At 23.6% G+C, this 12,780-nt stretch overlaps 1 protein-coding gene across 2 annotated transcripts; it reads right to left on the reverse strand.

The window, feature by feature from the left end:
• Positions 1-53: 53 nt before the first annotated feature.
• Positions 54-8,820, reverse strand: LOC112597857 (phosphatidate cytidylyltransferase, photoreceptor-specific). Of its 2 annotated transcripts, XM_025344118.1 has the most exons (11): positions 8,371-8,820; positions 7,358-7,558; positions 5,262-5,377; positions 5,101-5,197; positions 3,994-4,170; positions 3,724-3,926; positions 3,440-3,596; positions 1,290-1,442; positions 1,047-1,178; positions 844-978; positions 54-470 (listed from the first exon to the last, which is right to left on the reverse strand). In XM_025344118.1, the coding sequence occupies exons 1-11, from the start codon at positions 8,500-8,502 to the stop codon at positions 381-383; spliced, it is 1,593 nt and encodes a 530-aa protein (XP_025199903.1). In that variant the 5' UTR covers positions 8,503-8,820; the 3' UTR covers positions 54-380. The 2 variants fall into 2 exon arrangements, with proteins under 2 accessions (XP_025199903.1, XP_025199978.1); XM_025344193.1 differs by lacking the exon at positions 7,358-7,558 and having other exon boundaries at positions 56-470.
• Positions 8,821-12,780: the final 3,960 nt, after the last annotated feature.

Consider the following 12,780-nt stretch of genomic DNA (forward strand, 5'->3'; position numbering starts at 1 on the left):
AAAATATGAAATCAATCACAATCAATAGGAATGTGAAAGTGTTGATTTTAAATTCATACTGATCGATATAGAATGTGATGTTTAGTGTTTTACAAAATCAATAAATTCAGTTAAAAATTAAAACATTGAAAATAACCAAACAAACTTAAACTAAATAAATTAAATAACATACCGATTTTTATACAAAAGTATCTGCAATTGTAACAGAAAAGTCTATTTGATAAAATATATCAAAAAAACCAAAAAATGTTATAATAAGTACATATCAAGAACACAAAGCAAATGAAACATAACTCTCCAAAAACAATTATGTTTTAAGTTAATATTGTATTTGAAAGAAGGAATGTAAAGGTTGCTGGTTAACTATGAATATTTTATATTTATTGCACATTGAGAATTCCCCGGTTTTCCAATGATCCTTTGAGAACGTAAAATAATTGTAACTGTTCTTCGGGTCGTAAGTTTATTACCTAAATATTTAATGTATGTTGTATAAAATAATTGTATTATTTTTATTATGTTCAAGAAGATATTATACCCACGTGTGTTGTGTCAAATTTATTAACACACAAATGTAAATTTTACTTTTAGAAAAATCTATTTTAATAAGTAATATTTTTATTTTCTATATTAAAATGAATTGATCTTTTTGAATTAAAATTTTAAAAAAACATTGGGTCTTTAATAAAAATTGTATCCTTAAATTTTAAGATATATTAGTTGTTTCTAATACTAAAAATAAATTATTGTAGATGTTAAATTTAATAAATTGTGCATTTGTAAAATGGAATTAACACACATAGATATAATGCCTTCATAATAAAATATTTATTTAAAGATTACCTGTTGAACTGTCTTTTGTAAGGTAGGAGTGCTCACAAAACTGTAAATGTAAACATTAACAAATGTGGCCATAAGATATTGACAGTCAAAACGATCCATAATACCTCCATGTCCTGGAATCACATCTCCAAAATCCTAAAATAAAAAAAAATTATATATATACATATAAAGTAAGCAAGTGAATACTTTTTAAATTAATTTACTTTAATTTTAAATGCTCGTTTAAATCCACTAGCAAAGAATCCACCAAATGGCCCAATAATGGAGCTGAACAATGACATCCAAAAAGCATGAATAACAAAAGGATAAATAGTGATTTTGTTGGAACCTCCAAACTAAACAATGCAAAGTTTAAATAAGTTATTAATTATTATGAATGTTTTTTTTTCTTAACTTAATTTAATATATTTGTTGTATAGTAAACATAATTAACTTTTTATACATACCACACTCATAGCACGTGCAATAAATTCTGGCAGAACATATTCATGTAGAGTAAACAAAGGAGAAGGTTCACAATCAATAATCATTTTACCAAACTTTTCACTGTATTCAACTGGACATACAAAATATGGATATTGACATAGAAAATATGATATCTATAAAAAAACATAAAAAAAATATTAAAATAATAATTTTTTTATGATTTTATTTATATTTCAATATGGTATTTGTATACTTTAGTAGTATCATAATACATATTAATCACATTAATTTTCATTGAATATAAATATTGGTTTCAGTTTTAAAATATTAAAATACACTAAATAGTATAGTAACTAATAAAAATAATAATAATAATAATAAATTAATACTATTAAATTTTTGGATTTTAACATCTTATGAATATTTTTCATTGAAAAGACTAGTATAGTAATAATATAAATATGTATGTAGAATCTACATTTTTTAAATAAAATATAATTTCAGCAAATACAATAAATTTATAAAACACCACTTCCATTATGTATTATTTAGTTAATATAAAAGTGTAAAACTGTTACCATTCAGTTTTCAAAATTTTAGACAACATATTTACTTGTATCATACTCAATTTAACTGATTCATCTAGAAAAAAATTTTTCTTTTGATGTCTTATTTAAATTGAAAATGATAAGAGTATTGCCACTTAAGTTATAAATTAACATTTTATAACTACAGAATTGTATTTACTATTCTAACATGAAAGTAGTAGTTCCTATTTAAAATTGAAAAGTAACGATTTCATGTTCATCTGTAAGATAACTATTTCCCCTCAAACAATTTTTGATATTTTATTGAATTTCAAAAAAAAATTAACAATAAATACTTGAAATTTTCATCAAATGTTTAGATTATTATTTTCATTAAATGATCTAATTCCAAAAATGTTTACTCTTTTTAAGAACGATAAATATTTAATTTTTTTTTTTTTTTTTTTTTAATTATTGATAAAAAAAATATTTGTTATGTCAAAATTCTTGAAAATTTAATACAAGATCATACATAAATTGTTTCCAGTTGTTCTTATATCCGTATTAAAATATTAAAAATACATATACTCTATCCAGCCTAAGAACCCACCACTTTAGAGCATTCAAATGAATAGTGGAATGACATCCAGACCCCTAACCGAGTATTAATCGCTCTGTGATTGGTCACCATTTGTCGGTTTACGACAACGGCATAATCACTGCCATTGCCACCGTCAATGATGGGGATATATGCACGAGTTTTGACCAGTTTTAAACCGCCACCCGGTGCGTTCTTAGGCTGAGTAGAGGATAGGCACATTTTTTTTTTTTTTATATGCATTTGAAGTTAAAATTTTGATGAAATTTGTCAAAATTGTAAAAAGTTGCAAAATATTTTATAGTTATAGAAATTCATAAAAACTTTTCTTTATACATATACATAAGTTTTGAAAATGTAATACAAGATTCCTCATAATGAATTTATACTGAAACCATAAAATCTGAAAAATGTATAAAAACAATTATTTTTTATAGACATAAAAAAAAAATTTGGAAAAAAATTTTCGTTCAAATTTGGACGAAATTACTTATTTTAACAACTATTATTTTGATATTATAATTTAAAAATATAATTTGTAGAACTTAAAATTTTCAAATATGTTATGAATTTTACTAAAAGGAATATTTTTTCATTTCTTTTAAGATATTATCTCAATGATAAACCTATTTTTACTGTTTTACAGAATTTACAAAAAGGTATTATTAAATTTTGAGTTATATTTATATAAGTTAACATAATATGGTTAACATATATATTATTATAATAATTAAATACTATTCATAAAATAAATGCAATATTTTTAGAAAAAAAATATAGTAACCTACTGTAATATATTAAAAGTAAAATAAATGAATATAATAACTATGTGTATCAAAATAATATATCATGAAATATAGTTTGTGACATAGGCTAACAGATTATCTCTGCTCAAAATAACTTTTTATACCATGATACATCACTGAAATCAAATTTAACATATCCATAACAGTGACCAACTAAACACATAAAGTACTAAAGCAGAGTGGTATTCCATTTGCCTATTTTTTTTTTTTTATAATTAATTAAAATAAAGATAACTTACTATTATACCACAAATTACAGTTGCAACACCACCACCGATAAATCCTTCCCATGTTTTTTTTGGTGATACTTGTATAAGTGGTGTTCGTCCAAAAAAAAACCCAAAGACGTAAGCCCAAATATCATTAAGTATTATCATTGACACTGGTACAATGAACCTGAAATTTAAAAATAAATTTAAATAATCAATTCACAAAATAATTTTAATTTTTGTGAGCATAGGAAATAATGAGGAACTTGTTAAAAAAAATTAAAACATTTATTAATATTGAATAATTTATATACCATATTAGTCCTTCAAATATATTTCGAATAATAAAATAACTTTGAGATACAACAATCAAGAGACACACATGAGTCCAAGCAAATAATGAGAACTGTTTCATGTAGTATTTTCGCACCAATGACAATACAAACCATACTAGACCAGCAATATATAGACTGAATGAAACAAACCGGTGATAAGTTATTAGCATTTTCAAATATTCCTACATTAAAAATTCAATAATAATATAAATACTCATAATAAAGATTAAAATATTATTAAAAACTTACTGTTCTATTAACTACTACTGCAAATATGTCTACAAGACTTTCACCATAAAAAAAATAGTTAGATGCCATCAAAAAATACCATGATAAAGAACGAAACCAAGGCAGCCCATGAATACGATAAACCGAGTAACCAATGTTAATTATCTCTTCAAAACATTTAACCTGGACAACTAAAACCTGTAATTAATTTTAATACATTAAAATAAGTTATTTTAGATTTAAGTTAAATCATTTAATTTAAATTTATAAATAATTAATTATGTTTTATCTATTTTTAAAAACTATTGAAAATATAATACGTATATATTATCAGATATTGATAATTTTAATAAATTCATGGAAATATAAATATTATTTAATATCTTAAAATGTTTAAGTCAAATGAATAATTGTTTTAAAATGCATGTTATAACTATCTTTTTAAAAATATAAATTATTTGTTATTCATTTTTAATTGTTTAAATTACATTATAAACATAAAAAGAATATTTAATGAAGCTTATAATTTAAATAGATGATAAATTAATACCAAGAATAAACATATTTATACTTAAATATGATTAAAAAATTAATGTACTTTTCATCAATATAAATTTAACATACTGATTTTTATAAAACCCCAGTATACTTGGTTTATTTTTACTCAATTATTGTTTTTGTTGAAAGTATATTAAGACACGTGTTAATGTCCCTAATACATAACAAAACAATAATTAACTAAAAACGTTTCCTATTAAATTTATATGTTTGTGGTTCATAAAGTAACTTATATAGTAAACCTATATAAATAAATATAATTTATTCTTATTAATAAAATTAATCAATGTACATAATATAATTAAATAAATACCAAATGCAAATATATATATTTTTAAACACTTTTGATTTAATTGAATCAATTCCAACATGTTTTTTATTTATTATTATGATTATTATTGTTATTATGAGCACATATTTAGTAATTTAAATTTTTTCAACCTTGACCACTCTTTAAAAATAAAATAAAATAAATTAATAGGCCAATCATGAAGCCCTTTAAAGAGAATATTGATTTATATTGTCTTTGTAATTATATAATATAAAAATAAAATGCTTTGAAATACATACAGCTATCATTAAAGCAAGAGGTCCTCCATAACATAAGAGACAAAAAAGACCAATCATAAGCCATCCAAATATACCTCTAATTATCCAATTTCTCCATCTATGAAAAAAAAGATTTATTAATATATAGTTACACTAAACTAAATTAAACAAAGAGTAATTACCTTTCTGATATTCCACTTAATAATGTTTCTAATATTTGTGGCATTTTATTAGTACCAGATGGTATTTTTGCCGAGAGATCTATATTTTTATCATCTTCAGAATCAAAATCTTCTTTCTATTAAAAAAAAAAAAATAAATGTATCTATAATTAATTTATAATAATATATTATATTTATACACATTGGCCCACTGAATTTCTTGATTTTAACTATTTAAATAAGCAGTAAAACATAATGGTTTACACTAATTATAAAAATGGATGAATAAAAATAAAATTTAGTACCTATCAATATAAATTAATTATCTAAATATAATTCAATATTAAAGTTAATAAGTACAAATATAGATCACATATATAATTTTTAAACATATTACCATGATACAACAAAGAAACACAAATAATTATATACATCATAACAGTCATAACTAGAGACCGGATTTATATGCATTTTAAATTGTAAAATATGCATGTAAACATGCACTATAAAAAGTCAAAATATGCAAGATAAAACGCAAAATATGCAAAATAATTTTTGATTATACAGCTATTTATTCATTGTAAAGTTATAAAATCAAAATATAAATTATGAAAATATAAATAAACTACAATATTATTATATTATATAATGATGATAAAAATGAAAAAAATTTTAATTTATTCGATATTAGAAAAACAATAAGTAACAATAATATATTCCATATTGATCTCGGTTAAATTATGACGGCGATTTGTGAGAATATGTTTATATGCAGAAAAACTTCGTTCCACATCAACGCTTGTTATGGGCGCATATTTAAAACTCGACAACCTCCCTACCTACTAACTAATATGGAAACAAAATATTTTCAATTTTTGTATTGTGGAAAAATTTATATATAATAATTGTTCATACAATTATAAAATTAAATTAAATTTATACTTAGTGTATACGTATTATGTAAAAACATGCGTTTTTATATAAAATATGCACTTGAACCCAAAATATGCAAAAATATGCAAAATAAAAGTTTGTAATATTATTTATTTAAGTATGATTGATGAAAACCCATTTATTGCATGCAATTGCTTATAAAAATATGAACATGCATAATATGCAAAATCCGGTCTTTAGTCATAACAGTCATAACACCATAGCAATTAAACTAAAATGCACATAAATATTTATTCCCTAATCCTTATTTCCTACCTATCTTAAAATAATTCTTTAATGTTTTTTTAACAAATATTTGTTTATAATGTTAAATTATATATTAATAATAAAATAAATAATTGTCAATAAAAATTAATATAATGAACTCTTAATAACTCAAAATTTAAAAATACATCTTTGATTTATTATTTAGTTCTAATTGGCAAGAGTTAGCAGTATAAATATATAATAATAATAAAAATAAATCATTTTAAAACACTATAAAATTTAATTTTATAACTGTTGTATGTTTTCAATGTAAGTCAATTATTATTTAATATTGGCTAAGTATAATAATTTGTTAGAACATAAGTCATAAATGAAAAATTTATTATTAAAAATGTATGTATAACTAATAAACAATTATAAATTATTTTAAATAACTGTTACATATTATTGTGTTAAAAATTTACCAAGCAAATGTAAACTTAATTTATTTAAGAAATTTTCTCTTGTGACATGTAAATAATATTAAGTTAATAGAAGCTTATATAAACTACCTAAAAAGGTTAAGTATAACTGATTGAAGCGTTTTCATGCAAATTTAATGTTATTTACTGTTTAAGCAAAATAAAATTGCTTTTATTATTATTAACTATGAATAAACATAATTTCAAGTTTTTTGTACCAGCAAATCTAACTGGTTTGCATATAACTTTTGTTAAAATTAATTATTTTTGGTGCTTAATACATAAATATAATATTTTAGCTTATTTGTTATTTTAATTTTAGGCCTAGTTAAATCAATAAACAGAAACATAAAATTAAGCGATTGTAATATGAAGAACTGGAATCTTCTAAATCTGTAACAAGCATGAATACTTGTAGTACCATCACCATATACATGTTTCCACGATCATGCCACATCCAATGTTTACCCAAAAATACTTGAGCAGAAAACTTACTTTGGACCTACGATAATTATTTGTTCGGAAATTGAATGAGGCTTGATTACTGAAATAATTTGAGCCTGCATACCAATGTTTAGGACCTTTTAATTTTCGTAAATTTTGATAAGCATTATATATCTTATGAACTGGCCTGTAACGCCTAACCAAATGTGGCATAGTATTTGTCACAACACATGACTGAGTACAATCATCAATCTGAAAAATTTTTTACTGAATTATAGCCTATATATGTTTACAACAACTAATAATTTTAACTGAAATAATTAGCTAACAAGTAAATAAAATATTATTTAAAATTATATAGATAAATATTAAATTAAACATATTGAATAGATTTCACAAAAAATTTGAAATTTCATCTATTTGATTAACGTATAATAAAAGGTTATTATTATAAAATAACCTAAAATGGTTACTTATAAAATTGTATATTCAACTATGTACCTACATTCTTAATAAAGTTTACCTATATTATAGTAAAAACAATTTTGAATTTATAATAAAACGTAGGTATATAGAATATAATTTATTGATAATAGAAATAAGATAAAATACGGAACCTATAAGATTATATATTATTTTGTTTAGGTTTTTTAATTTACATTTTAAACAATGAAATTAAATCATGCTGTAGACCTTAATGGTAAATTGATATATTAAAAAATTTAACAACTAATTAAAGAATAAATAATCATAAAAAGATGTCCCAGCTCCCAGGTGATAATTACAAATTAATTACCTATATTAGGTATGTAAATAATAATAATGTAACAAATAAATAATGATTGATGACTTTAGCGCACACACCATTAAAAAAACTAAAATATAACACATCACTAGCTACTAGACAAATTCTACTAACTATTTAACATAGACTGTACAATATATTTTCTATCATAGTCTAATAATAGTAATGAAAAAATATTAAAAATTTAACAAAATATTAGAAAATTGTTGTGTACTGTGAATTCTGCCACAAAGGACAAGGTTAGTAAGTTTAATCTTACTGGTTCTGGTTTGTTTTCAGAATGAACTTTATCCTGTTCAGCAGATTTGATTTCTTCTTTATCCTCTTGGAGATTAATTTCTCCATCATCTTCTTTTTTCCTCTGCCGTAATTCATATTCAGCCATTTCCATCTATTTTATAAACCAGTGATTTCGCTTTTTTACTTACAACATATTCATTTTAAGACTGAAATCACCACTTTATTATATTTGTCTATTTATCAATTAAAGTTATAATAAAATATATTTAATAAAATTGAAAAAAATGGACTACGCCAATAGAAGGTTCAAAAGTCAACAATACAATCGACTACCCAGTAATTACGTACGTAATGTTGAGACTTGACTTAGGAATGCACACAAAAACTCAAGTACACAACTAGTCACGAGAAACAAGAGAGGAAGACAACAAAATATAAATAAGTAATAACTAATAAGCTAAAGCCAATAACTAACGATGATAAGATTATATACGTACTGATAAGGCGCATGCGCTTTTTATAATTATAGTTGAAAACATATGTTTTATATTTGCAGTATTATCATAACATTCATAACAAATTAAAATTAAACCTATTATTATGAAATTATTATATTTTAAAATTTCATGTTATTCATAAATCATAATATTTAATATCACAGTAACTGCATTGTATACTATACTAAAAGTATTCTTTGCTTTGATTATACTTAAACCAGTTAAACCTAATATCTATTATTAGTACAAATTATTTTGGGATTTTTAATTTTTTTTTCGAAAAATTAAGTATACGTCACTCTGTTTGAAAATAACCCAACGTGATCCTCATTCGAATTTTGTGTTCTTTCCTATTTCACTCATATTAATACATCATCCAAAAATTTTTTATTTGAACTGAGACAAAAAAAATTATAAGATGTATGACTACAGTTAATTTATAATAACGTATACTCGACAGTAAAATAGGTAATTTAAATAATTATACGATTAATGATTATTATGTTAAAATTTTTAAGAACGTAAAAATAAATGCAAAAGGATAAACACTTACTATATTTAGTACCTACTTAATACTTACTAATAAGTAATGATTAATGGATAACATAGCTAACTACTTATGATTTGGTCTTGTCAAAAATTATAGATTATCTTGTAAACAATGCTAATAAGATATGTCTTTAAAGTCATTACTCATTAGGTATGTATTTACCTATACGGTTATACCATACTGTTTTGGAATATGAATTTTAAAAAATCAAACAAATCTCTGCAGTGAATAATTGGTGTCGAGTATACCTATTGGCTACCTAGTAATAATACATGTAGTACGATTCTAATATCATTGTGTACGAAAAACGATTCAGAGGAAGACAATCTGTCATAATGTAAGAATGTAAGAATTTAATATCTTTGGGTAATTTCTTGACAAATATTAAATATATAATTTTAAAAAATTCTTGATATTTTCCCAATTATATTCCCAAGAATTTTCACTTATACAAACTATTGAACCTTTTCCGTCAATTCACTACCACTATTTTTTTGGTTTTTCCGTTTTTTTTATTATTATTATATATTATTATTATTTTGATTCTGGGGGCATGAAGTGTGCAATATGTTGTAGCATCGTTTCAAATAAATTATTAAGACCGTAACGCTTACACCACATATACTCGACCAAGTAGCTATTCAGCATTGGTCAATAGATACCCCCATGTTTTTTATTTCGAGATTTTATTTTGCCCCAAGAACTCTCAATAGTATTAGTGTGAGCCAAAGTATTAGGATCTACAAAATTAATAGAATGATTCACGGTCATGTGTTGAAAAGTTTGATCTAGCCTTTGATAGGAGCGCCATTCATCAGTAATTATTGTCGTGCCTGCAACAACATGTTCAATAATAATTGGCAACAATGTTCGTGCTGATCTGTCGGGAACAGGAACTATATAGAAAAGTTTCTTTAGTTTCCCTACAAATACCACCTAAAACCCATTGATTTGGTAAAAATCTACCTCTGTTATATTTACGTTTACTGAAACAGCTTTCATCGATCTCAACAGTTGTATTACTTGTATTAACACCACCTATTTTAGCACTACTGTTTGTTAAAGTGTATTCACAGACTTCACGCATGTACATGTTCCAGTCCACTGTTGTGCTGTGGTTCATGTTAAATTCTTCCTCACAAAACTTTATGGAAGTATATTCCTTACTCCAACTATAAATAAACATCACTATTGTTTTGTAGTCGAGACGTGAACCAGTCAGAAAATTATCCGCACGTAATGGCGCGTATTATCGACACTCACGTTTTGAACAACACCAAAGATCTTGTTTGTCAGTGAGTTTCAAAACCATTTCATGTTTATATTTACATAATCTCGGATTATACAAAATGCCACGAGTTTGTAAAAAACTCACTGCATTATTCTTTGTATCGCATTCGCTAGCTAGAGTAAGGAAATTCATGGTTACTCCATCACTACAACTAAACTATCGACTCACTGCCGAATTTCGCTGACCATGTATTCTTTCAAAGCAAAATAAGTCACAATATAGATACAGAAAACCAAAATAATAATAATATATAATAATCTTAAAACGGAAAACCAAAAAGGTGGTAGAATTAATGGAAAGGTAGTTATTATATACACTAGTGCAGTAATTTAAGTTTACTGTATGTTTTTGTAGCTAAGAAGTAATTAATTTTACTTTTCAATTTTCATACTGGCCGATAAGTTAGTAATTACATATATAAATATATGTCATATTCTCCAACATGCTAATTTTTCCAAAATATTGTATTTATTTATCATATTTATTAGTACTTTAATTATGATCATATACAGGGTTATTTTCAATTTTTGTGGTGGAGGGGGTTTAATATTAATATAAGCATTGATTAAACATATGTTTAATCAATGATATAAGTTTATAACATTATAATAAAATTACATACGAGTTATGATTTAATAATAATTATTATTTATATTATATTAGCTTCACTATGAAAAATAAATGTCATTTAAACCCAAGTTATTTTTAAAATATTGTAATGGTTACAAACATTAAAACACATAATTATAAATTAATATTATTTTTCCTGATGTACCACGTAGCAAACTATTTATGATTTTTCTGGGGGTTTAGGACCCCCGTAAATACGCCACTGATCATACATATTATTATTGTAGCCTGGTGTGGAGACGAGTCAGTGAATGCTCCCAGTCGTTAACGTGTTTTGCAGTGGTCATCATCGGCCGTTGCTCTAAAATCACCCTTTCGATGGATAACCAATGATCTCATCCAAGTTTTTAGTGGTAAAAATCTTCACCACATATACACTGACCCAAACCTCCCACAGTAAAAACCAATCTGTTATAATAATCATTGCTGTTGAAGCTCAAAAATAATAATACATATTTTAACAGACAGGCCAACTATTGCGTATAACTCTAAAATTTAATACATTTTTGTAAATTCTAAAATTAAAATAGGTTGTTTGATAATATCTTAAAAGAATAAAATATCTTTAGTAACTATGACATACTTGAAAATTTTAAATATAAATTATGTTTTAAATTATAATATCAAATAATAATTGTTAAAATAAGTAATTTCGTCCAAATTTGAACTTACAATGTCTATAAAAAATAATTGTTTTATACATTTTTCAGATTTTATGGTTTCAGTATAATTAATAATGAGACCTTATTAAAGTTTCAAAATTTATGTATATATATATATAAAGAAAGTTTTTGAATTTATAACCTACAAAATATTTCATCAAAACTTTAACTTCAAATGCATATAAAAAAAAATGTGCCTATATATTTTTAATATTTTAATACGGATATAAAAACAACTGGAAACAACTTATGTGTGATCTTGTATTAAATTTTCAAGAATTTTGACACAGTGAATAACTTAGGGATGATAAAATGACATGATATGAATTATAGGGATAAATGATAATGATAAAAAGTGTTTGAAAATTATATCATATGTAGTAAATGTTGATACAAACATTTCATAAAAATTATCTTTGGTTATTCTTTTTTAAATTACAGCAAAAAGTAATAATTATTTGGGAAGAAATAGTTATTATAGATTTATACCGATGAATATCTCTACTATCATAAAAATTCAAACGGTCGTAAAAAATTAATTTGACTTTTCGGTAGAAGTATTATTTTAGTATAAAATGTATAAAGAACCTTTATTAAATATTCAAATTTTAAGTTTAAACAGATCATTTTTTATTATTTTCCACTGTAAAATAATGTGTAACTTTCGCGATTTTGACGAATTTTATCAAAATTCTAAATTTAAATGCTTATAAAAAAATATTGTAACTATAAATTATTGATATTTTTTAAGTAAAAAATTAAAAACTTTAAGGTACCTTTTAAGAACACTGTATTAAAT

The sequence above is a fragment of the Melanaphis sacchari genome, unplaced genomic scaffold, assembly GCF_002803265.2.
Source record: "Melanaphis sacchari strain LSU unplaced genomic scaffold, SCAv2.0 Contig0_pilon_pilon, whole genome shotgun sequence".
Lineage (NCBI taxonomy): Eukaryota > Metazoa > Arthropoda > Insecta > Hemiptera > Aphididae > Melanaphis > Melanaphis sacchari.